Consider the following 26411-nt stretch of genomic DNA (forward strand, 5'->3'; position numbering starts at 1 on the left):
GCCTTGGTAGTAGGGGACTCCATAGCAAGAGGTACAGAAAGGGTTTTCTGCGGCAACAGGCGAGATTTAAGAATGGTGTGTTGCCTCCCTGGTGCTAGGATCTAGGACATCATGGGCCGATTGCAGGGAATACTCGAAGGTGAAGATGAACAGCCGGAAGTGGTAGTGCATGTTGGCACAAATGACATCGGGAAGAAGAGGAAGGACATTCTGCAGCGGAACTTCAGAGAACTCGGAAGAAGGCTGAGAAGCAGATCTTCCAGGGTGGTTATCTCCGGGTTGCTTCCAGTTCCTCGTGCTGGAGAAGACAGGAACAGGGAGATAATGGATCTGAATGTGTGGCTGAGGAACTGGTGCAGGAAGCAAGGAATATGCATTCTTGGACCACTGGGGTATGTTTTGGGGTAAGGATAAATTGTACAAAAGGGACGGGTTGCACCTCAGTAGGTGGGGGACCAGCATTCTGGCAAGCAGGTTTGCCACTGCAACATGGATGTGTTTAAACTAAGTAGTGGGGGGGAGGAGGAGATGAACTGGAAATATAAAGATAGTCAAAGGGAAAGTGAAAATAAGTTAAAAAGGACCACAGAATCAATGGAGCAGAAAGCTCAAGAACAGATCATACAGTATGGCCAAGTGAAATAGGAATTGATATGAAAGGTGAGGGGAGTAACAAATTAAAAATATTATATATGAATGCACAAAGTATAAGGAATAAAGTAGATGAGCTTGAGGCTCAGTTGGAAATTGGCAAGTACGATGTTGTGGGAATAACAGAGACATGGCTTCAAGCGGACAGGGCCTGGGAAATGAATATTCAAGGATATACGTCTTATCGAAAGGACAGACTGACGGGCAGAGGGGGTGGGGTGGCTCTGTTAATGAGGAATGATTTTCAGTCCCTTGCGAGGGGGAACATAGAATCAGGGGATGTAGAGTCAGTATGGATAGAACTGAGAAATTCTAAGGGTAGAAAGTCTCTAATGGGAGTTATCTACAGACCCCAAGTAGCAGTCTGGATGTAAGTTGAATGAAGAGTTAAAAGTGGCATGTCGCAAAGGTTGTCACGGGGGATTTCAACATGCAGGTAGACTGGAAGAATCAGTACGGTACTGGACCCCAAGAAAGGGTTTTTAACTCCGAGATGTTCTCTTAGAACAGCTTGTACTGGAGCCTACCAGGGAGAAAGCAATTCTATACTTAGTGTTGTGCAATGAACCGGATTTGATCAGGGACCTCGAGCTAAAGGAGCCATTAGGAGGTAGTGACCATAATATGATATGTTTTAATCTACAATTTGAGAAGAAGGGAAAATCGGATGTGTCAGTATTACAGTTGAACAATGGGAACTATGGAGCTATGAGGGAGGAGCTGGCCAAAGTTCAATGGTACAATACCCTAGCAGGGAAGACAGTGGAACAATGGCAGGTATTTCTGGGAATAATGCAGAAAGTGCAGGATCAGTTCATTCCAAAGAGGAAGAAATATCCTAAGGGCTGACGAGGGAAGTAAAGGACAGTATAAGAATAAAAGAGAATAAAAATTGCTGCATGAGAATGCAGGGTGACTTGGACAGGCTAGGTGAGTGGGTGAATGTATGGCAGATGCGGTTTAATGTGGATAAATGTGAGGTAATCCACTTTGGTGGCAAGAACAGGAAGGCAGATTACTATCTAAATGGAGTCAAGTTAGGAAAAGCGGAAGTACGAGATCTAGGTGTTCTTGTACATCAGTCAATGAAAGCAGGCATGCAGGTACAGCAGACAGTGAAGGAAGCTAATGGCATGCTGGCCTTTATAACAAGAGGATTTGCGTATAGGAGTAAAGAGGTCCTTCTGCAACAGTACAGGGCCCCGGTGAGACCCCACCTGGGGTGCAGTTTTGGTTTCCAAATTTGAGGAAGGACATTCTTGCCATTGAGGGAGTGCAGCGTAGGTTCACAAGGTTAATTCCCGGAATGGCGGGACTGTCATATGTTGAAAGATTGGGGCAACTGGGCTTGTATACACTGGAATTTAGAAGGATGAGAGGGGATCTGATTGAAACATACAAGATTATTAAGGGATTGGACACTCTGGAGGCAGGAAGCATGTTCCCGCTGATGTGTGAGTCCAGAACTAGAGGCCACAGTTTAAGAATAAGGTGTAGGCCATTTAGAACTGAGATGAGGAAAAGCTTTTCAACTAGAGAGTGGTGGATATGTGGAATGCTCTGCCCCAGAAGGCAGTGGAGGCCAAGTCTCTGGATGCTTTCAAGAGAGAGTTAGATAGAGCTCTTATCGATAGCGGGGTCAAGGGATATGGGGAGAGGGCAGGAACGGGGAACTGATTGTGTATGATCAGCCATGATAGTGAATGGCGGTGCTGGCTAGAGGGGCCGAATGGCCTACTCCTGCACCTACTGTCTATTGATCCAAGGCCAAGTGGAAGGCCAGTGAGTCTGGTGTAGACAAATTGTGATATTAGGCTAATAGCAGCGGGTTCAGTTCCATGCTTAGGCATGAGATGATTGTAGCCATAATCAACCTCTCAAAGCTCCACCACAGTAGATATGAGAATCACTCAGCAACAGTTGTTGAGGCAGCGCACCCTGTTCTTCTTAGGCTCTGGTATGATTATCTCTCTGGAAGGAGGTAAGAACCTCTAACTGTAGCAGTGAGAGATTGAAGATGTCCTTGAACACTCCCACCAGTTACTTGGCGCAGGTTTTTCAGAGCCCTACTAGGAACACCATCAGGGCCTGATGTCTGGCGAGGGTTCACCCTCTTGAAAGAAGTTCTGATGTCAGCCTCCAAGACAGATTAGTGTCACCAGATGCTGCAGGGATTTGTACAGATGTAACTTTCAAAGTGTGCATAAAAGGTGTTAAGCTCATCTGGGAGTGAAGCATCACAGCCATTCATGATGGCAGGTTCCGTTCTGTAGGAAACAATGGCCTGTAAAGCCTGCCAGAGCTGATATGTATCTGACTCTATCTCTCATCTCAACTGGAATTGTTTTTTCACCCTTATAACACCTGGACGACTTGTATAGTTCTGGATTACTAGTCTTGGATACCAGAGATCTAGTCCCCAGAAGACTACGAATTTGATTAATCCACAACTTCTGGTTTGGGAATGTCAAACCAAATCCTCTCCACATCTATTCTATTAAGGCCTTTCACCATTTGATAGGTTTCAATTTGGTCACCCCTCATTCTTCAAGATCTATAAATGACTTTGTTGAGGAAGTGATAAGGTGGATGAGTAAATTTGTAGATTACACTAAAGTTGTGGATAATGTTAAAGGTTGTCGTAGGTTACAATAGTACATTGACAGAATGCATAGCTGGGCTGAAACATGGCAGATGGAGTTCAACCAGACAAGTGTGAAGTGATTCACTTTGGAAGGTCAAATTTGGAGGCAGAATACAGAGTTAATAGCAAGATTCATGGCAATGTGTAAGGAACACAGGCTCCACATCCAGAGGTCCCTTAAAGTTGCTGCGCAAGTTGGTTAGGTAGTTATGAGGCATTGATTGGTTTTCATTATTCAGGAGACTAAGTTCAAGAGCTAGGAGGTAACGATGCTGGTCTAGAAAACACTGGTTAAACCTCACTTGGAATACTGCGCATAGTTCTGGTCAGATCATTAATTGAAAGATGGCAAATCTTTAGAAGGTACAGTAGCGGTGTACCAGGATGATGCCTCGATTAGAGAGCATACCATATGAAGACGGGTTTAGTGAACTAAGGCTTTTCTCTTTGAAGCCAAAGAGGATGAGAGGTGACTTGATAAGAGGTGTACCACATTTTTCAAGTGGATTGCCAAACACCATCGGAGCACTGAGTTTGGGATGTTATGTTGAAGTTGTGCAAGACATTATTCAGGCCAAATTAAGAATATTATATGCAGTTCAGGTCACCTACCTACATGAGAGATTAGTAAGCTTAAAGTATAGGGAAAATTTACAGGGTTGCAGCGGCACATGAGGACCTGCATTACAGAATAATTTGAATAGGTTATGACTTTCCCTCTGCAAATGGATCCTCAACTTCCTAACCGGAAGACCACAAACTGTGCAGATTGGTGATTATATCTCCTCCTCGCTGACTGATGCACTTCAAAGTGTGCACTGATCCCACTCTCTATATACCCATGACTGTGTGGCTAGGCATAGCTCAAATACCATCTATAAACTCGCTGATGTTACAACTATTGGTGGTAGAATCTCAGATGGAGATGAGAGGGCGTATAGGAGCGAGATATGCCAACTAGTGTAGTGGTGTCACAGCAACAGCCTTGCACTCAACGTCAGTAAGACAAAAGAGCTGATTGTGGACTTCAGGAAGGGTAAGATGAAGGAACAGATACCAATCCACATAGAGGGATCAGAAGTGGAGAGAGTGAGCAGTTTCATGTTCCTGGATGTCAAGATCTCTGAGGACCTAACCTAGTCCTAACATATCAATGCGGTTATAAAGAAGTCAAGACAGAGGCCATATTTTATTAGGAGTTTGAAGAGATTTGGTATGACAACAAAAACACCTACAGATGTACATGGAGAGCATTCTGACAAGGCGGCATCACTGTCTTGTATAGGGAGTGCTACTGCACAGGACTGAAAGAAACTGCAGAGGGTTATAAATTTAATTGGCTCCATCTTGGGCACTAGCCTACAAAGTACCCAAGACATCTTCAGGGAGCAGTGTCTCAGAAAGGCAGTGTCCATTATTAAGAACGTCCAGTACCCAGGGCATGCCCTTTTCTCACGTTACCATCAGGAAGGAGGTACAGAAGCCTGAGGAGATACACTCAGTGAATCAGGAACAGCTTCTTCCCCCTTTGCCATCCAATTCCTAAATGGAAATTGAACCCATGAACACTACCTTATTTTTAAAATATATATTATTTCTGTTTTTTTACACAATGTTTAATCTATTCAATACATGTATACTGTAATTGATTTACTTATTTATCTATGTATTTTTTCTTCAATAGATTATGTATTGCATTGAACCGCTGCAGCTAAGTTAACAAATTTCACAACACACGCTGGTGATGACAAACCTAATTCTGATTTACCCCCTGGGGCACAGGAGAATTAGAGAAGATAGTTCAGAGTTATACAACACTATGAGGGGTATAGAAAAGGGGTAAAGACATACAAGCTTTCCCTCTCACCAAGGTTGTGTGAGACTAGAACTATAGATCATAGGTTTAGGGTAAAAAGTTAAAAATTCACGGTGAATCTGAGGGGGAACTCAGACTGGTGAGCCTGTGGAATGAACTGACAGTAGATGTGTTTGAATCTGGTTCAACTGAAACTTTTAAGACCAGTTTGGACAGATAAGTGAATGAGAGGTCCCCAGCATTCTAAAAGGGAGGGTGAGCAGCCGGAAATCTTGATACACACTGGCACCAATGACATAGGTAGAAAAGGTTAGGAAAGATTTTAGGGAGCTAGGTAGAAAGCTGAAAAACAGGACCTCCAGGGTAGTAATCACTGGATTTCTGTTCATGCCACACGCCAGTGAGGGTAAGAATAGGGTGATTTGGCAACTGAATGTGTGGCTGAGGAACTGGTGAAGAGAGCAGCGGGTTCAGATTTATGGATCATTGGAATCTCTTCTGGGAAGTTATGACCTGTACAAAAGGGACAGGTCAGACCTGAATCTGAGGGGGACCGATATCCTTGCAGGGAGGTTTGCTAGAGTTGTTTGGAAGGGTTTAAGCGAATTTGGCAAGGGGATGGGAACCGGAGTGAAAGTGCTGAGGATGAGATAGTTGGTTTACAGAGATAGTGTGTAGTGGACTGCTACCAAGGAGAGACTGATGATAGGGTAAATTCGCAATCAACAGGATAAGTTGCAATGTAAAAGGTGGACAAAATCGAAAAGTGTAAATATAGGAGCGGAGGTATTATATTTGAATGCACACAGTATACGTAATAAGGTAGATGAACCTGTACAACAGTTATAGATTGGCATGCATGATGTAGTGGGTATCACTGAATTGCTGCTTGAAAGAAGATTATAGCTGGGAGCATAACATCTAATTATACAAATTGCATCAAAAGGACAAACCAGGTAGTCAGAGAAGGGTACCATGGCACTGTAGGTAAAAATAAATGAAATCAAATCATTAGAAAAAGATGACAGAAGACATTGAATGTTTGTGGGTAGACCCAAGGATCTGCAAAGGTAAAAAGACCCTGATAGGAGTTATACATAGACCCCCAAACAGTGGTAATGCAGTGGTAAGGATGTGGTCTGCAAATTACAATAGGAGACAGAAAATGCATGCCAAAAGGGCAACGTGAAAATAGCCATGGGGGATTTCGATATGCAGGTAGATTGGGAAATTCAGGTTAGTGCTGGATCTAAGGAGGGGGAATTCCTAAAATGCCTACAAGATAGCTTTTTAGAGCAGCTCATGGTTGAGCACACGTGCGGAATTGAGGATATAGTATAAAAAAAATCATTTTGAACCTATGTAACCTCTGGCTAAAAGAATAATTGGGACTTAATATAATTTTTGAACTGAAGGTAGACTCTGCCTTCAGCAGCCAGCTAAGACAGGCTCAGTACCAGTTCTCCTCGGCTTGTAGAGAGACATTGAGAGTTTGATAACATTGTACATTGTACCCTCATTTGAGTAGGAGGGCTCACCAGTAAAGACAGTTACAGATCCATCTGTAATTAAGTCAGGGCCTAGCAAAGGGAATAACTGATAAGGACTGGACAGCACATCCATCTGTAATTAAGCCTTGATCTAGCAGAATCTCTTATCTGTAACTAAGTTTCCACCAACAGACTTGGTGGGCGTACCAGTTGAAATAACATCTTGTAACAGTAATGTATGGCTGTAACCTGGGGGAGCGGACCCACTTGTCTGATGCTGGCAGTACTTACGTGCCTTCCCTTTGACAAATGGGTCACAAACTCCTGCAGGAGGGTGCACAATAAACTGTTGTAACTATAAGAAGCTGGTCTCCGGAGTTCTATTCAGATTCAACTTTAACACACTAGGGTCAGTTATTCTGGATTGGATGTTGTGCAATGAACCAGATTTAATTAGAGAGCTTAATATAAAGAAACCCTCAGGAGTGAGTGAAGTAAAGGGAATTACAGAGGCATAAGAGAGGAGCTGGCCAGAATTGACTGGAAAAGAACACTGGCAGGGATGAGGCACAGTAGCAATAACTGAATTTCTGGAAGCAATTCAGAAAGCACAAAAGTAGGCATTCTAAAAGGCAAGATGACACAACTGTGGCTAACAGAAGTCAAAGCCAACTTAAGTCCAAAGAGAGGTCAGATAATAGAGCAAAAATAAGTGTTAAGTTACAGGATTGGGAAGCTTTTAATAACCAAAAGGCAACTAAAGAAGTCATTAAGAAAAAGATGGAATACTAAAGTAAGCTAGCCAAAAATATTAAAGAGGATACCAAAAGTTCTCTCAAATACAACAAAGTGTAAATGAGAGGCAAGAGTAAATATTGGACTGCTGTAAGTGATGGTGGAGAGGTAGTGATGGGGGTCAAGGAAATGGCAAGTGAACTGAATGAGATCTTTTTCATCAGTCTTCACTGTGGAAAGCAACAGCATAATGCTAGAAGTTCAAAAATGACAGGGACAGAAGTGTGTGAAGTTACCATCACTAGGACGGGGATTATTGGGAAGCCCAGAAGTCTGAAGGTGGATACGTCACCTGCACAGATGATGTACACCCCAGGGTTCTGAATGAGGTGAGTGAAGGGATTGTGGAGCCATTAGTAATGATCTTTTAAGAATCACTAGATTCTGGAATTGTTCCAGAAGACTGAAGAATTGTAAATGTCACTCCACTCTTCAAAAAGCGAGAGAGACAGAAAGGAAACCAGACAATCTGACCTCAGTGATTGGGAAGATGTTGGAGTAAATTATTAAGGATGAGGTCTCAGGGTACTTGGAGGCACATGATAAAGTAGGCCACAGCCATGGTTTCTTTAAGGGATAGTCATGGTTTCCCTACAGGAAAATCTTGCCTGACAGATCTGTTGGAATTCTTTGAAGAAATAACAAGCAAGATAAACAAATAATTGGTGGATGTTGTGGACTGGGATTTTCAGGAGGCCTTTCAAAAGGTGCCACACATTATGCTGCTTAACAGATTAGGAGCCCACAGTATTACAGGAAAGATACTGGCCTGGATAAAGCAGTGGCTGATTGGTAGGAGGCAAAGAGTGGAAATAAATGGAGCCTTCTCTGGTTGGCTGCCAGTGACTAGTGGTGTTCCACAGGGGTCTGTGTTGGGACCAAATCTTTTTACATTATATATCAATGACTTGGATGACGGAATTGATGGCTTTTTAGCAGCATTTGCGAATGATAAAAGGATAGTTGGAGGGGGCAGGTAGATTTGAGGAAGAAGAGAGGCTAAACAAGAACTTAGATTAGGAGTTTGGGCAAAAAAGCAGTAGGTATAGTAGGGTAAACTATTTTCTAAGTGGAGAGAAAATTTTATAAATCTGAGGTGAAAAGGGACTAGGGAGACCTTGAGCAGGATTCTCTAAAGGTTAATTTGCAGGTTGAGTCAGTGGTGAAGACGACAAATGCAATGTTGGCATTCATTTCAAGAAGACTAGAATATAAAAATACAGCTGCAATATTGAGTCTTTATAAAGCACTAGTGAGACATCACTTGGAGTACAGGTGTCCCCCACTTTACGAAAGTTCGCTTTACGCCATTCCGCTTTTATGAAAGACTGACATTAGTACCTGTTTTCACTAACCGAAAGAAATCCAAAGAGGATTTTTGCTTTCACAAAAAAAGCCACCCGCTTTAAACTTGTGTTTCCCTGAGAAAGACTACCATGACCGTGAAGCCTTGCGCAGGCAGGTGTGTGCCAATTTTTTTTCTACAAATCGGTTTTGGCTAAATCTTCCCGATTCTGCTAAGTGAAACTACACTGTACATACATTTTATAGGCTGTGTGACCCAACTGGTGGCGTAGTGGCATCAGCGTTGGACTGCGGGGTGGGAGGTCCCGAGTTCGAAACCAGCCGGCTCCCCTGCACGTTTTTCATCCGTACTGGCTTAAGAGCAAGTGATCTCTTTGGGGGAAAAAAAAGAAAAACCTCCGTTTCTTAAAAGAAAACCCAGCAGAAGGCAATGGCACTCGTACGCGATTTCCCGCTACGTCAGTGTGATCGTCACAGCAGGAGGAGTGAGGGGCTCAGGAGAGCGCTGAATGCAGCTGAGGTGCTAAGGGAGTTGAGTGGAGCGGAGTGGAGTGGTGGTGAAAACGGAGTGGAGTGGAGGTGAAAGCAGAGTGGAATGGAGTGGAGTAGTGGAGAAAGTGGAATGGAGTGGTGGTGAAAGCGGAGCTTGAATTGAGTTGAGTTGAGTTAGATGTTGGCTTCAATGCAGCGCCGGTTGGAATGCTGAGTTGGTTGTGGGTCGGAGATGACTGGATGGTGGAAGTGAGTTAGAGATGGAGGCCAGCGGGAAAGAGGAATGGAGTGGACAGAGTAAGAAAACAGGTATGAGATTTTGAACTCTGAGGAATCAGGGGATGATCAAAATAGGACAGCAAAACAATGGAAAGAAGATGAGATTAAAGCAATTATAAAATTGAGTAAAAATGGGGTGTCTTTTGGTGATTGGGACCTAATTCATTTGATGAAGATATCAACAAACTTATTGGCAAGGTCAAAAGAGCAAAGATTTTACGAAATGGATCGCTATTAGTGATTTGTCAGTATCGTGCTCAGCAAGGCTAAGTGATACGATTGAATAAAATAGACGGTAAAAAAGTACTATGCTCAATTCCCAGCAATAGAAAGTGAACTAGAAGAGTTATTTCGAGGATACCAATGAAAGTTAATATGGATGAACATAAAAAGAGCAAAAATTATTGAGGCCAAATGTTTGAAAGTTACAAGAAAAGGGAAAAAGTGTAATAGTTTAGAGGTTATGATTAAGTTTGATGAAGAGAGATTGCTGACTAAAGTTTATTTAGGGTATGTGTGTTATGAAGTTAGAATATATATTCCACCGCCCTTAAGATGCTTCGAATGTCAGAGATTTGGGCATATTGCGGCAGTCTGCAGAGGGAAACAAAGATGTGGGAGATGTGCTGGAGAACGTGAATACAGGAAATGTGATGCGGGAGCTAGGCTGAAATGCTGCAACGGTGGCGAGGAACACAGCGCGGCTTATCGAGGGTGCATTAATAGCAAGAAGGCAGCTGAGATACAATATGTAAAAATAACTCAAGGTATCAGTTACACAGAGGCAGTGAAAGCATTTGCAGAAAAAGTGAAGACTATCAAGCGAACAAATACAGGGAATAATAAACCAGTGAACTGTGACGGTGTGGCGGCCCGCACACGCGGAACTCCAACCGCCATTGAGAGCCGCGGGTAGACATGCACTAGCGCGTTTGGAACTACCCACTTGGGGCAGACCTTCCAGGGACAGTCTGACGTCACGTCTGCCCCGTGGATCGCAGGGGCCCATGGCAAGGGAGATTTAAGCGTGCGATTTTGAATCAGTAAAGGCATTCCGAGTTCAGCTCTCTCTGCTTCCGTGTGGTTCTTTAGTAGCTTGATGCATGCGACTACATTGGTGACCCCTGACGTTCCAGACGGCATCTAGAGCTGGTGACTCAGTGACCAGCCATGAGTTCGAGCAACTTGCACAGTGCAGTCTCTCCGAGCCACTCAGCCCCACGTTTGGTTCGAGCGGGCTGAGGCCCAGTTCAGTATCAGAGACATTACAGCCGACGCCACGCGGTACTACGACATGGTCAGCATGCTCGACCCCGAGACGGCAGGCCAGATCATCGACTTCCTACGCCAGCCATCAACGGAGGACAGGTACACTAAGCTTAAGGCGCTAATTAACTTAGAAGTAGGTAATGGAGACAGCAGTTAGGGCAGTTGGGTACTCCGTTTGCAGTATGGCAAGCACAATTGTTCCTGATAACTACACCTACAAAATGTGCATCCAGCTGCAGCTCCTGACAAACTGAGTTAGGGAACTGGAGCTGGAGCTGGATGAACTTCGGATCATTCGGGAGGCAGAGGCAGAAATTAACAGGAGTTACAGGGAGATAGTTACCCCTAAAAGTCAGGAAGGACAGGTAGCTGGGTGACTGTCAGGAGAGGGAAGGATATTAAACAGAATAAGCAGAGCACACCTGTGGCCGTTCCCATCAACAATAAGTATACCGTTTTGGATACTGCTGGTGGGGACTACCTACCAGGGACAAGTTGCAGAGCTTGCTTCTCTGGCACCAAGACTGGACCCTCAGCTCAGAAGGGAAGGAGGGAAAAGAGGAGAGCAGTAGTGATAGGGGATTCGATAGTTATGGGGACAGATAAGAAGTTCTGCAGGAGAGATAGAGAATCCCAGATGATCTGTTGCCTCCCTGGTGCCAGGGTCCACGATATCTTGGATCGAGTTCTCAATATTCTCAAGAGGGAGGGTGAGCAGCCAGATGTCGTGGTCCATGTCGGGACCAATGACTTGGATAGGAAGGAGGAGGAGGTCCTGCAAAGAGAGTTTAGGGATTTAGGTGCAAAGTTGAAGTACAGGACCTCCAGGGTTACAATCCATTGCTGTCCATGCCACATGCTAGTGAGGCTAGGAATAGGAAAATAATGCAGCTAAATATGTGGCTAAGGAGATGGTGCAGGAGGGAGGGCTTCATGTTTGTGGACAATTGGGCTTTGTTCCAGGAAAGGTGGCACCTGTTCTGATGGGACAGTTTGCAGCTGAACTGGAGGGTGACTAACATCCTTGTGGGTAGATTTGCTAGTTCTGCTCAGGGGGGTTTAAACTATATTTGCAGGGGGAGGGGAAACAGAGTGTTAGAGCAGATAGTGAGGTGGAGGGGGATAAAGGTCATGCAAGGACTGCATGTATAGACAGAAATAAAAGGTTTGTACATGATAGTAATGTTCTCAGGTGCATCTATTTCAATGAAAGGAGTACTGTAGGTAAGGTAGATGAGCTTAGGGCGTGGAGTGACACGTGAGATTTTGACATTATTGCTATTAGTGAGAGTCAGTTGCAGGAGGGGCAGGACTGGAAGCTTAATAATCCAGGATTCCATTGTTTCAGACGTGATAGAGGGGGAAGGATGAAAGGGGGAGGAGTGGCATTACTAGTCAGGGAAAATATCACAGCTGTGTGTAGACAGGACAGCCCGGAGGGCTTGTCCACAGAGGCCATATGGGTGGAGCTGAGGAACGGGAAAGGTGTGACCACACTAATAGGATTGTATTATAGACCGCCCAAAAGTCAGAGCAAATTGGAAGAGCAAATCTGTAGAGAGATAGCAGATTAAGAAACAGGAAGTTCTATTAGTATGGGATTTTAACTTGCCACATATTGACTGGGACTCCCACAATGTGAAAGGGCTAGATGGCTTGGGGTTTGTCAAATGTGTTCAGGAAAGTTTTCTAAATTCATATTTAGAGGTACCAATGAGGGAGGATGCAATGCTTGATCTCCTATTATGGAACCAGACAGGTCAGGTAACAGAAGTATGCGTAGGCGAACGTTTTGGGTCCAGTGACCATAATGTCATTGGTATCAAGTTAATTATGGATAAGGATAGGTCTGGTCCTCGAGTTGAGGTTCTAAATTGGAGAAAGGCCAATTTTGTGGAAATGAGAAAGGATCTAGGAAGAGTGGATTGGGATAAGTTGTTTTCTGGCAAGGATGTGTTCAGTAAATGGAAAGCCTTCAAAAGGCAAAATTTTGAGAGTGCAGAGTTTGCATGTTCCTGCCAGGATTAAAGGCAAAGTTAACCTTGGTTTTCAAGGGATATTGGTGATCTGATTAAGAAAAAGAGAGAGGTGTATATAGCAGGTATAGGCAAAAGGAACAAATGAGATAATTGAAGAGTATAGAAAATGTAAGAAAATACTAAAGAAGAAAATTGGGAAGACAAAAAGAAGAAATTAGGTTGCTTTGGCAGATAATGTGAAGGTAAACTCGAAGGGTTTCTACATTAAGAGTAAAAGGATAGTAAGGGACAAAATTGGTCCCCTAGAAGATCAGAATGGTCTATGTGTGGAGCCTCACGAGATGGGGGGATGGGGGGGGGGATCTTAAACAGTTTTTTTGCATCAGTATTTACTCAGGAAACTGGCATAGTGTATATGGAAGGAAGGGAAACAAGCAGTAGTGTCCTGAAACCATATAGGGATTAAAGAGGAGGAGTTGCTTGCTGCCTTACAGCGAATGAAGGTAGATAAATCTCCCGGGCATGACATGATATTTCCTTGGACCTTGAGAGACTAGTGTAAAAATTGCAGGGGCCCTGGCATAAATATTTAACATGTTCTTAGCCACGGGTGAGGTGCCAGAGGATTGGAGGATAGCTCATGTTGTTCCATTTTTTAAAAAGGGCTCCAAAAGTAAACCAGGTAATTACAGGCCAGAGAACCTGACATCAGTAATAGGAAAATTATTGTAAGGTGTTCTGAGAGATCGGATATTCAAATATTTGGACAGCCGAGGGCTGATTAAGGATAGTCAGCATGGCTTTGTGCGTGGTAGATCGTGTTTAATGAAACTTGTAGAGATTTTCAAGTAGGGTACCAAGAAAGTAGATGAAGGAAAGGCTGTGGATGTTGTCTACATGGACTTTAGTAAGGCTTTTGACAAGGTCCCACATGGGAGGTTAGTTCAGAAGGTTCAGTCACTGGGTATCCATAGAGAGGTTGTAAACTGGATTTGAAATTGGCTGTGTGGGAGCAGACAGAGAGTGGTAATGGATGATTGTTTCTCAGACTGGAGGCCTGTGACTAGTGGTGTGCCTCAGGGACCTATGCTGGGACCATTGTTTGTTGTCTATATCAATGATCCAGATGATAATGTGGTAAATTGGATCAGCAAGTTTGCTGATGACACTAAGATGGAGGCGTTGTGGATAGTAAGGAAGGCTTTCAAAGCTTGAAGAGCGATCTGGACCAACTGGAAAAATGGGCCAGGAAATGGCAGATGGAATTTAATGCAGACAAGTGTGAGGTGTTGCATTTTGGAAAGTCAAATCAAGGTAGGACATACACAGTAAATGGTAGAACACTGAGGGGTGTGGAGGAACAAAGATCTGGGAGTTCAGATACATAATTCCCTAAAAGTGACATCACAGGTAGACAGGGTTATAAAGAAGGCTTTTGGCATCCTGGCATTCATAAATCAAAGTATTGAGTATAGGAGTTGGGATGTTATGGTGAGGTTGTATAAGACATTGGTGAGGCCAAATTTGGAGTATTGTGTGCAGTTCTGATCACCTAACTATAGGAAGGATATCAGTAAGATTGAAAGAGTGCAGAGAAGATTTACTAAGATGTTGCCGGGTCCTCAGGAGTTGAGTTGCAGGGAAAGATTGAACAGGTTAGGACTTTATTCCTTGGAGCATAGAAGAATGAGGAGGGTATTTGATAGATGTTTACAAAATTATGAAGGGTATAGACAGAAAATGTGAATGGGCTCTTTTCACTCAGATTAGGAGAGATGAATACAAAAGGACATGGCTTTAGGGTGAAAGGGGGAACTAGGGAGAACTTCAGAGTGGTGGGAGTGTGGAACAAGCTGCCACCTGACGTGGTAAATGCAGGCTCACTCTTAAGTTTTAAGAATAAATTGGATAGATAAATGGACGGGAGCAGTCTGGAAGGTGACTCCAAGTCAATGGGACCAGCGGAATAATATTTCGGTACAAACTAGAAGGGCCGAATGGCCTGTTTTCTGTGCTGTGGTGTTCTATGGTTCTATGGTCACAGTGGCGCGGAAGGAAGTCATCCGCTAACTGCAGAAATTCCGGATGCAGTGCACCTTTCCTTTTTTAGACTGTGTATTTGTCATATAATTCCTGCTTCTACTATATGTTCGTGTTACCTTAGGTTTTATGTGTTATTTGGTATGATTTGGTAGGTTATTCTTTGGGTGTGGGAACGCTCAAAATTTTTTCACATAAATTAATGGTAATTGTTTCTTCGCTTTATGCCGTATCAGCTTACGAAAGGTTTCATAGGAACGCTCTTTCAGATCGCGGGGGAAACCTGTATTGTGAGCAGTTTTAGGCCCCTTTTCAAAGAAAGGATGTGCTGACTTTGGAGAGTTCAAAGGAGGTTCATGGAAATGATTCAGGGATTGAAACGCATGTTATACGAGGAGTGTTTGATGGCTCTGGGCCTGTACTCACTGGAATTCAGAAGAATAAGAGGTGACCGCATTGAAACCTCTCAAATGTTGAAAGGCCTCGAGAGTGAATGTGGAGAGAATATTTCCTATGGTGTGGAAGTCTAAGTCCAGACGTCACAGCTTTAGAACAGAGGGATGTGCTTTTAGAATGGAGATGAGGAGGAATTTATTTAGCTAGAGAGCGGTGAATCTGTGGAATTCTTTGCCACAGGCAGCTGTGGAGCCCATGTCTTTAAGTACATTTAAGGCAGAGGTTGATAGGTTCTTGATCAGTCAGGGAATGAAGGAGACGGGGAGAAGTCAGGAGATTGGGACTGAGAGGGAAAATGGCTCAGCCATGATGAAATGGTAGATCAGACTCTGAAGGCTAAATGGTCTAATTCCACCCATAGGCCTTCTGCCTACCTGCCTGTTCCTTGATACTATGTGTATCACTGAATGTTAAGCTCACAATGATCTTCTTTCAGCCACGACTCTGTAATGTCCATAACATCAAAGCTGCCAGTCACTAAGTTTCCTGATTGGTAGTGCCTTAAAACTTGCATCACTTAATATTTAGTGTGCTCTTTACCAAACTATCTGTATGGCAAAAACCACAATTACAAGAAATCAAAAGGAAAATATTACAACTTCTGGAAGTCTTAAAAACCAAGAGGTGCTGTGCATTGTTCCCTCTAATTTGTAATGAGCAGTGTGCTGTGCGCAAAAATCTTGTGCTGTGCAATTTATTTGTCCAGTGACAACATGTGCGCACTGAATAATTTCTTCAATAAAAACAGTATAAATAAGCCAGTTCTAAAATCTTCAGACAAATCAACCCAAACTCCACGTTGTCAACACGGTCCGTATCAGAAATCGAAAAAGGAAACGTGATTGTGTACAATCATATACGTGATTGTGTACAATCATATACTTAACAGGCCAACAAGGTAGAGGGTGTCAACCTTTTGTGTGCAGTTTAAATTCCCTTGTGCACTAGTAGCAAAAGATGTGTGCGCACACACACATAGACACGCACCTCTGAGGGAACATTGGTGCTGGGAACACAACAGTTCAGGTAGCTTCTGGGGAGGGATAAGAAGAGGTAGAATAACAGGTTAGTGGCCTCTCATCAGAGTTAATGAAAGGACATTAAACTAAGGGATTAACTATTTATTGTCTCTCCACCAATGCTCCACGGTATTTCCAGCAATTTAGAGAAAGACAATGAGACCACACCAGGCAGGGTGCCACAGTACATGTGTCACACAGACAATTAAGTTCTCTTTATCCATGACAGCTGTTATGCTTTCCACATCCTTTCCCCCAGAATTTCAATCCATCTCCCAATCAATTCCAGACTGTTCTGCATGCTCCTTCACATTACTATTCCAACAAGCTCTCACAACCTCAACTTCCACCATTCTGATTTGTCTCTGGTTCAGCCCAGTGATGCAGCTAGGTTGATAATCATAATACCATGGGAACAATAACGTGGCACTGGAGATATATCATAGCCAGGAAGGCTGATTCATTCATTTTCAAGTATCTTTTTCTGTTGGAGGATTTATGCATTTCAGTGTTTGGTGAAACATAAATTGACAACCAAAAATGGTATGTGCACAGTTCTTAAATAACTGACTGATGCAAGGCTTATCTACTTCCAAAATTTACTTACTGTTAACAATCAAGTTCACTGTGCTTTTATCTTTCCCATTCACACGAAAGATAAAATTCCCTTGATCTTCAGGTCTTAAGTCCAGCACCCGCATGCCGCCACTAGAAGCATTATATTGTAAACGGGAATTGAATTGTCCATTTGGATACTCTGTAGATCTTCCCGGGTAATAATCCAAAATATTGACAGAATTTTTGTTGCCGTGAATGAAGATCCATAAAGTTTCATTCTTACTGATGTCACCAAGGTAGCCAGGATTCAGAAAAACTGCTTGACCAACGATGCCACATATTCTTTGTTTTACAGCTGATTAAGGTAAAGGAAAATGCATTCAATAAACTGTGAGAGCAAAATACTGATACTCAAAAGCAATAAGAACATGTTACATGAGCATCTATTCATCCACTGACATACTAGGGTTTCAGGACATGCCTATGGGACCAGAGTTTCCACCTGATTGAAGTCAGACAACACAATGCTAACCCTAAGAACCAAGTAGATCAGGAAAATGTAAATACAAGTTAAATCTAAAATAATTCAGGTTGCTGTTAATTCATCAGGTTGGTTTTAGATTTAATTTTCCCAGGCTAGATCTTGGCTCAAATTAGCTCTACCCAAAATCAGCATTGTAAACGTCCACAACTCACAACACCAGGAAGGCCTAGGTGACTCGAACACCAGGTTTAGGAACAGTTCAACCATCAGGCTCGCAACCAGAGAGGGTAACTTCACTCTCCCCATCGCTGAACTAATGGCCTCACTTTAAACGGCTCATCTCGTTTTCTCAATATTCATTATTTTCTTCTTTTGTGTTTGCATAGTTTGTTTGACCGCCCTGTACGATGTGGTCTTTCGTTCATTCTATCTACTGTTTCCTGGTTTACTGTGTATGACCTTAACAAAATGAATCTCGGGAATGTATATATGATATCTTTACGTGCTGATAATAAATTTACTTGGAACTATTAGCCCCATTTCGGTTTGCAGGAATGTTAACGTCCCGCCACGATTATCGCAATGGCTTTGTTATATGCACCTCCAGTTTTCTGGATTACACTGCATCTCACATAACCACTGCTATAGTGGAGGCTATGTACTCTCAATATCTGCTGTTCCTTAATATTTCTTCGCTAAAAAAAACTAAATCTTTACTTTCGAGGCTTTGACGCTTTTCTCTCTACTGCGTTTGTTACTGTTATTTATCATTAGGCCTACGAGATGAAATAAGACAAAATGGAAAGGCACGATAATATTTTCCAAAAATATCGATGTAACCGAGGCAGTGAAAGCTCACACACCCTTGCCCGGGCCCAGCATCGGCTGTATTTAAAACCTAATCCCATTTGCAGATCTTTACCTGTGGCGAATGGCACTGACAGAACCAAGAAGAAAACACACAGAAGCATGGTAGATGGCCAAATTAAATTCCTCCGGTTAATACTCCAAACTGAACTCAAAACCAAAAGCGACCACCACCGCTCCCCGGTTAAAAACAAAGAGATCGTTATAATCCTTTTCAGACCGCGAACACAGGGACTCAAGTTCCAAAACTCCTCACTTCCAACTTTCGTCAAAACAAACTCTTCCGAAGCCCAGGGGTCACCCAATCAAAATCGAGTACACCCGGAAGTAATCTTAAAGACAGTGGACCGTCTCCGAATTGGCTTTTTCTGAGCCAAATTTCAGAAAATTGTTTTTCACAATTTGGTCGGCTTCAGAAATTTTTTTTGGCTTTTCCCTGGCTTTTTTACATGCTAAAAATTATCTACACGAAAATTACCCCTCTGCTGACCGCTTCTGCGGCTCCCCCCTCAGTCTCCGAGATGTTGTGGTCGCTTCTGCTGCTAATAACAGCCTATCGTTCACCTCCCGTCTCCGAGAGTTATTGATCGTGCATCAGTTGGTCACGTGCGTCCAGGTCCAGTTTGTCTCAGACCTCCGAAGTGTTTGGATGTGATTTATAGTCAGACAAATCAACCGGGAAGTGTACTTTCTATTAGTAATAACGTTTTGTAGAACATAGAATAGTACAGCACATTACAAGCCCTTCGGCCCACAGTGTTGTGCTGACCCTCAAACGCTGCCTCCCATATATTCCCCCACCTTAAATTCCTCCATATACCTGTCTCGTAGTCTCTTAAACTTAACTAGTGTATCTGCCTCCACCACTGACTCAGGCAGTGTATTCCATGCACCAACCACTCTGAGTGAAATCCTTCCTCTAATATCCCCCTTGAACTTCCCTTCCCTTACCTTAATTCCATCAAGGTGGCGGCGCACATGGACGCAGCGGCCCTTCAGGGAGCGATAAGTGTATCTAGTGTTTGTTCTGTTTGTCCTAGATGCAAAACATACAGTCGGAATATGCTCGTTAACATCAGGGCATACTATGTTGAAAAACTGATGACTTCTGGTGTGACATGGACAGTTTACGCCGCTACGGACCACTATCCACTACCAAGCCGGTTGCTTCCCGAGGGAGGAGGAAACGAAAGCGCTGTGAGAGAAGACAGAGGAGGGGTAAGAGGGCCGGCATCCACGCTAGGCTAAAAGCTAACCCCACCAGGCCAGCGGTACCGTCCCTCCTGCTCTCAAATGTCCGCTCCATCGACAAAAAGCTGGATGAGCTGCATCTGCGGAGAGAAACACGCAAGGAATTTAAAGACTGCTGTGTGTATGTCTTAACAGAATCCCGGCTCCATGACAACATACCGGACGCTGCAAAACAGCTGGAGGGAATGACATCGTTTTGTGCGGACAGAGAGGCAGCTAGCTCCGGTAAGAGCAGAGGAGGAGGTCTGTGTGTTTATATAAACAAAGACTGGTGTGTGAACACTACGGTAGCTGCTAAACACTGCTCACCGCTGGCTGAATTTCTCATTGTGAAATTCCGGCTGATCTATCTGCCGAGGGAATTCACCATCATGCTTGTGGTAGCTGTTAACGTAGCTCCCAGTGCCAATGCTGAGGCTAATGCTAACGAAGCAGTGGGAGGCCTACATGAAGCCATCAGTGAGCTACTGACTACGCATCCTGACAGCTTTGTGGTGATTGCTGGGGACTTTAACCACACCAGCTTAAAGACTGTGTTCCCCAAATTCCTGCAATATGTGGATTTCAAAACCAGGGCAGACAACACACTGGACTTGGTTTATACAAACACACCACAGGCATACAAAGCAGCCCCCCGCCCCCATCTTGGCCACTCTGACCACATATCTGTCATGTTAACACCAGCATATAAACCACTGCTTAAACATGTGAGAGCAGAGAAAAGACAGAGAAGGGTCTGGCCAAAAGGAGCAGCCTCAGCACTACAAGACTGTTTTTTGCACACAGACTGGGACATATTCAAAACAGCAGCCTCCTATGATGACCATACAGACATTGAGGAGTATGCTGAGGAAGTAATCAGCTACATAGCCAAATGCACGGAGGATGTCACTGTGATGAAAACCTTCACCGCACGTGGTTATAAAAAGCCATGGATGACAACAGAGGTGCGTTCACTACTGAAGGCCCGTGACACAGCCTACAGATTGGGGGACAGGAGTGCGCTTCGCTCAGCCAGGTCTGCACTTTCACTAGGGATCAGGAAAGCGAAAAGGGCCTACGTGGGCAAAATACATGGACACTTCTTGACACAGGTGACACCAGACGGATGTGACAGGGAATTAAAGCTCTGACAGACTACAAGATCAGGCAGAAAATTGATGACAGCGAGGCCTCTCTTCCAAACAGGCTTATCAAATTCTTTGCACGCTTCAAAGCATCAAACACTACAGCAAGGGGGAGAGCCAGTCCCTTCTTACCATCTGACCAGCCGGCTCAAATCACTGATTCAGAGCAAACACAAAGGACCCTTTCCAGGGTTAACCCACGAAAAGCGGGAGGTCCCGACAACATCCCTGGATGTGTGCTCAAGGAATGTGCTGTTATATTAGCAGATGTCCTGACAGACATTTTCAACATCTCCCTCAGTCAAGCCATTGTCCCCAGATGCTTCAAAATCTCCACAATCATCCTTGTAGCAAAGAAATCAGTTGTAGCCTGTCTGAATGATTACCGTCCTGTTGCCCTGACCCCCCATAGTGATGAAATGTTTTGAACGGCTTGTCAAGCCTCATATCACAGCCAGCCTCCCCTCATCGCTGGATCCTCTACAGTTTGCTTATCGCCCAAATCACTCTGGAGGATGCAATATCCACCACACTGCACACAGTTCTCTCTCACTTGGACAAGAAAGACACTTATGCCAGAATCCTGTACATTGATTTCAGTTCAGTGTTCAATACCATCATCCCGCAGAGACTAGTGGAGAAACTGTCGCTGCCTGGCCTTTACACTGCCATGTGTCGCTGGATTCTGGATTTCTTGACAGAGAGACCACAGTCAGTCCATGCTGGCAGGAACATCCCTGACTCTATCACACTGAGCACTGGATCCCCACAAGGCTGTGTGATTAGTCCATTGCTGTTTACACTGCTAACACATGACTGTGCAGCCAGATTCAGGGAGAACCTGATCATTATATTTGCCGATGATACCACAGTGGTGGGGCTCATCAGCAAAAATGATGAAACAATCTACAGGGAGGAGGTCAAACACCTAGAGCGGGGGTCGGCAACCTGCGGCTCCCGAGCCATTTGTGGCTCTTTCACCTCTGTGCTGCGGCTCCCTGTGGCTTTGGGAAATAATTGGTCAGTATTTAATTAAAATGTATTTTATGTTAGTTTGTTAGCTTTTGAAATGTAATTCTAAATTTGAAGATTATGGTGATCTTGTACAATCTAAGTGTGGCGACACATTTCCTCACAATTAGCCAGCATTCCGGCTAAGGGAGATAGCCTACGGGGGTTTGTGAGTACGCGTCTTTTGCAGCATCTGCGTCCATGGGGGCTGGGTTGAGGGAGGCTTAAAAGCAAGGCTGTTTAGTTCGAATAAAGTTATTCGACTGCAGTTTACTGACTGCGTGAGCACACCGCTACAACGTGTTTTTATCGCTATTAATATACGTCACCACTGCCAATACCTGACACCCGCCAGTGCGCGATTTCTTTAATTTTTCGATCCAAGGTAAGCCAACTATGGAGAATTCTAAAAAAAGAAAAGTGACTGAAGAAAACAGAACGTTTAATGATACGTGGACAGATTCATTTGCTTTCACTGTTGACGAGACTGGTTTACCGGTATGCTTAATATGCAATGAGAAACTAGCAAACAACAAAAAGTCAAATGTCGCAAGGCATTTCCAGAATAAACACGCAGCCTTTGCTCAAAAATATCCGGATGGAGATGAGAGAAAAAAAGCCGTTTCAGAACTGATGCGGAAGGTTGATCTGAGCAAAAATCATTTCCAGAAATGGATGAAGTCTGGAAAATCAACGACATACGCCAGTTATATTGCCGCTCAGGAAATAGTCAGGCACGGGAAGCAGTTTACAGATGGTGAATATATAAAAGAATCTTTCATTAAGATTTCAGAACATCTATTCACGGACTTTAAAAACAAGAGTGAAATTGTGCAGAAAATCAGGGATATGCCCCTCTCTGCAAAGACTGTCAAAGACAGAACCATAAAAATGGCAGAAGACATCACAAGACAGCAAATTAAAGACATCAATTCAGCTGTGGCCTACTCGATTGCCTGTGACGAGTCTAAAGACAAAGGTGATATTGAACAAATAGCGTTGTTCTGCCGGTATGTAAACTCTGCCGGGCCACAGGAAGAACTGATTGAGTTGATACCTCTAAAAGACCAAACACGGGGGGAGGACATCTGTGAGGCTGTCTTGAATTGTTTAAGAGCCAAAGGAATAAAGACCACCCATCTGGTGTCAGTAGCTACTGATGGGGGCACCGAATATGACGGGAACGCACAAGGGAATTGTGGCTTTACTGCAGAAGTCGCTGGACAGAAAGCTGCTGACTTTTCACTGCATCTTGCACCAAGAGGCACTGTGCGCTCAAACATTTCCTCCGGAATGCACAGAAGTAATGGATGTTGTCATTCAGATTGTCAATAAAATAATGGCAAAAAGTTTAAATCACCGTCAATTCCGTTTGTTACTGGACGAGCTGGAAATTGCATATTCTGATCTCCTGCTGCACAACAAAGTCTGATGGTTGTCCAGGGGGGAGGTGCTGAAATGCTTTGTCGCGTGTCTGGAAGAAGTGAAAACTTTCCTGGGCAGCAAAGGGCTCAACTTTCCTGAGCTGGAACAGCCAGATTGGCTGGAAAAGCTACACTTCATGGTAGACATGACAGCGCACCTGAACACGCTGAACACAGCTCTTCAACGGGGTAAGGACGTACAGCCCTGCACATGTTGGAGGATGTTTTGGCATTTGAGCGCAAGTTGACGTTGCTTGCCAGAGATTTACAGAAAGGCACATTGTCTCACTTCCCCAATTTGAGAGAGTTCAAACAAGGTCACGACATGATAAATTCGGAGTATTTACATTCTGCAATCATCGCAATGCAAACATCGTTTGGGAAACGCTTCTGTGAGTTCAGAGAGGAAAAAAACACATTATCCTTCCCGGTCACTCCCCTAAGCATCGATCCATCCCTACTAAATACGACTGCATTGTCAGGTGTGAGTCAACCTGAACAAGTATGATAAATATTTTAATTGCCTATTATTTTACGTATATTCATATGTTTTCATTGTTCAGTGAAATAGTCCTTTTATTTTTCAGGTTGACGGCTGGCTGACGTTATTTTTGGTTTGCTGCTGGCGGCAAATTTAAGTTTGGCATTTTTCATAAATACAAGAAGGACTCAAATAGACGTTGAGTATTTTACTTAAAAGTAACCTTCAACCCAACGTCTTTTTTTCGGAGTTCAAAATGTTTTTGTTGCATGTAGAAATGTAATTTCATTTTCTCTGCAGGAGTTCATCAATTTCATAAATGCAACACATTATAGTTTGTTTATACATAGCATAAAGGCAAAACAAAACGTTGTATGCAGTGTTATTTCATTTTAAATGTCAAGCGGGTTTTGCGGCTCCCAGTGTTTTCTTTTCTGTGGGAAACGGGTCCAAGTGGCTCTTTCAGTGGTAAAGGTTGCTGACCCCTGTGCTAGACAGTTAGAGTGCTGGAGCGAACGGTGCTGGGTCAGTTGATTGTCATCTATAACAATGAACTGGATGATAATGTGGTTAACAAGTACGCGGATGACACCGAGATTGGTGGTGTAGTGGACAGAGATTGGGAGTGTAGTGGACAGATAGGAAGGCTATCAGATCTTGCAATGGGATCTGGATCAGATGAAAAAATGGGCTGAAAAATGGCAGATGGAGGTTAATGCTCACTTCAGTAGGACCAACTAGGATAGGTTACTGAGGAATGCGATAGAACAAAGGGATCTGAGAATACAAGTCCATAATTCAATGAATGTGGTGTCACAGGTAGGTAGGGTCTTAAAGAAAGCTTTAGGTACATTGGCCTTCATAAATCCAGATGTTGAATACAGGAAATGAAATGTAATGTTGAAGTTGTATAAGACATTAATGAGGCCTAACTTGGAGTATTGTGCTGTTTTGGTCACCTGGCTACAGGCAATATGTAAATAAAATTGAAAGACTACAGAAAAAATATACAACAATGTTGCTGGGACTGAAGGACTGAGTTATAGGGAATGATTGAATATGTTATGACTTTGTTCCTTGGAACATAGAAGATTGAGGGGAGATTTGGTAAAATTATGAGGAGTAAACGCTAGCATGCTTTTTTCCCCACTGATGTCATGTAGAACTACAACTAGAGGTCATGGATTATAAGTGAAAGGAGACAAGTTTAAGGGAAACTTGAGGGGAAATTTGTTACCACAGGCAGCTGTGGAGGCCAGGTCATTGGGTATATTTAAGGCTGAGTTTGATAGGTTCTTGATTGGAAATGGCATCAAAGGTTACAGGGAGAGGGCTGGAGAATAGGGGCTGTGGAGGGGAAAATAGGATCAGCCATGATCGATTGGTGGAGTAGACTCGATGGGCCAAATGGCCTAATTCTGCTCCTATGTCTTATGGTCTGATGGTCTAAGCTTTTTCACTCAGAGGGTCGTGAGAGTGTGGAACATGCTGCCAGCACAAGTGGTTCATGTGAGGTCGATTGCAACATTTTAAGAAGAGTTTAGATAGATATATGGATGGCAGGTCATGGAGTGCTATGGTCCGGGGTCAGGTCGATGGGATTAGGCTTCGGCATGAACCAAATGGACCGAAGGGTATGTTTCTGTGCGGTACTTTTCTAGGACATCTTACTTGCAGCAGCATCATAGGCATGCAGCGTCAGGTACACAACAGTTACAAGAAAAAACTTAATTTCGACACAGATTTTTTACAAGAGAGATCACAATTGTAAGAAAAAGTATATTAAAATACAAAATAGGTACGTTGCTGGGTATTTTTGATATTTAAATAATCAAAGAAGACTTTGATAGTATCTGATTACTTTAATTGTTTAATGGAAATGTTATATAGGACAATTGTGGCAAGATCTGAAGGATTATTAAATATGGACTGTTCCTTTAAAAAGAGATCGCGGAGAGTGTGTGTGCTATTTCAGAGATAAGCGAGAAAGCCTGTGAGCTGCCTTGGAAATGGCAAGGTGGAGCTATATGACGGACAGCTGGTGTTCAGCAGTTGTGGAATATATACAGGGTCAACGGGCTTTGAAATCAGACACACGGAAGATACTGACACTGGTTGGGCTTTTTGCTCACAGTGTGGACAAAGGGGTGACCGGTGGGGAGCTATCGGCGCGTTTAATCCTCTCCTGGGTTGATAGCTTTACCGCGTGAAAATGGCATCGTCTTTTGTGTGGTCACGGTCGGTGACTTCAATAAGTTATGGGAGCAGGAGGACAACATGGAAGATTCGACGGCATCGGCACTGGGAAGACAAAACATCTCCCTCTCTCTCTTCAATCAACTCAATTCAATATCCAGAACTGAACTGACTTCATACCTATACCACTGTAAGACTGTATCATTTATCATCTGAGCTGAGAGAAGTTTGGGGACTTTATTTACTCACTTATATATGCATATACTCGGCTAACCTGTTTACCTTATCTGGTTTTATATTACTTTATTACATAGTTACTAATAAAATAGTATTTATAATGGATGACTCAGACGCCAGGTGTGTCCATTTCTGCTGGTCCTTTTTAACCCGTTACGGGGTACGTAACACAATAAAACAAATAGTGAAGGTGATGCAAAGACCATTTTGATTGTATATTCTCTGTCACAAACTGGGAAGTTTTCCAAAAATATACTTGAGTGTGAGGAAACCTGATATAATTCACTTACTTTGTCGGATTTTGAAATTAAAGGTAAAACAGGGCTAATTAAGAAGAATTATTTATTCCCTCCCTTTATGACCATGTTGCTTTTCAAAATTCCTATTTAATCACCTGACCACTGCCTGTGGGATGAAGGGATGTGCCTGGATCTCCAGACTCTTGCCTGAAAAGGAAAGGGTGTTTTGATGGCTCAGGTGGCACGATATTGCGATCCCACTCTCTGTGCGAGTGTGTGTGCGTATGCGCGTAAATCAGAA

The 26411-nt window shown here is 43.4% G+C and overlaps 3 protein-coding genes across 5 annotated transcripts in view; 2 read left to right on the forward strand and 1 right to left on the reverse strand.

The window, feature by feature from the left end:
- The window catches only part of LOC132394485 (uncharacterized), a 96903-nt gene extending 78471 nt beyond the window's left edge, over window positions 1-18432 (reverse strand). For all 3 annotated transcript variants that reach the window (XM_059970697.1, XM_059970696.1, XM_059970695.1), the window contains exons 1-2: window positions 18200-18432; window positions 16843-17148 (exon numbers count right to left, since the gene is read on the reverse strand). In XM_059970697.1, coding sequence (XP_059826680.1) covers window positions 16843-17148; window positions 18200-18248 — 355 coding nt within the window. In that variant the 5' untranslated portion in view covers window positions 18249-18432. The remainder of the gene's footprint in view (window positions 1-16842; window positions 17149-18199) is intronic.
- A 451-nt stretch (window positions 18433-18883) lies between these two features.
- LOC132393795 (uncharacterized) lies at window positions 18884-21686 on the forward strand. The gene is made up of 2 exons (XM_059969190.1): window positions 18884-19362; window positions 19531-21686. The coding sequence occupies exons 1-2, from the start codon at window positions 19263-19265 to the stop codon at window positions 20526-20528; spliced, it is 1098 nt and encodes a 365-aa protein (XP_059825173.1). The 5' UTR covers window positions 18884-19262; the 3' UTR covers window positions 20529-21686.
- Window positions 21687-21886: 200 nt separating this feature from the next.
- Window positions 21887-25898, forward strand: LOC132393796 (general transcription factor II-I repeat domain-containing protein 2-like). The gene is made up of 2 exons (XM_059969191.1): window positions 21887-23146; window positions 23545-25898. Exon 1 carries the CDS (start codon window positions 21930-21932, stop codon window positions 22866-22868), a length of 939 nt encoding a protein of 312 aa, XP_059825174.1. The 5' UTR covers window positions 21887-21929; the 3' UTR covers window positions 22869-23146; window positions 23545-25898.
- Window positions 25899-26411: the final 513 nt, after the last annotated feature.

Source organism: Hypanus sabinus, chromosome 5, assembly GCF_030144855.1.
Source record: "Hypanus sabinus isolate sHypSab1 chromosome 5, sHypSab1.hap1, whole genome shotgun sequence".
NCBI classification, from domain to species: Eukaryota; Metazoa; Chordata; class Chondrichthyes; order Myliobatiformes; family Dasyatidae; genus Hypanus; species Hypanus sabinus.

Coding starts and splice junctions, on each gene's coding strand:
- LOC132393796 (XM_059969191.1), top strand. CDS start 21,930: ATGGAGAATTCTAAAAAAAGAAAAGTGACTGAAGAAAACAGAACGTTT.
- LOC132393795 (XM_059969190.1), top strand. CDS start 19,263: ATGGACAGTTTACGCCGCTACGGACCACTATCCACTACCAAGCCGGTT. Junction 19,363..19,530: donor TGAGAGAAGACAGAGGAGGG/GTAAGAGGGCCG, acceptor ATGTCTTAACAG/AATCCCGGCTCCATGACAAC.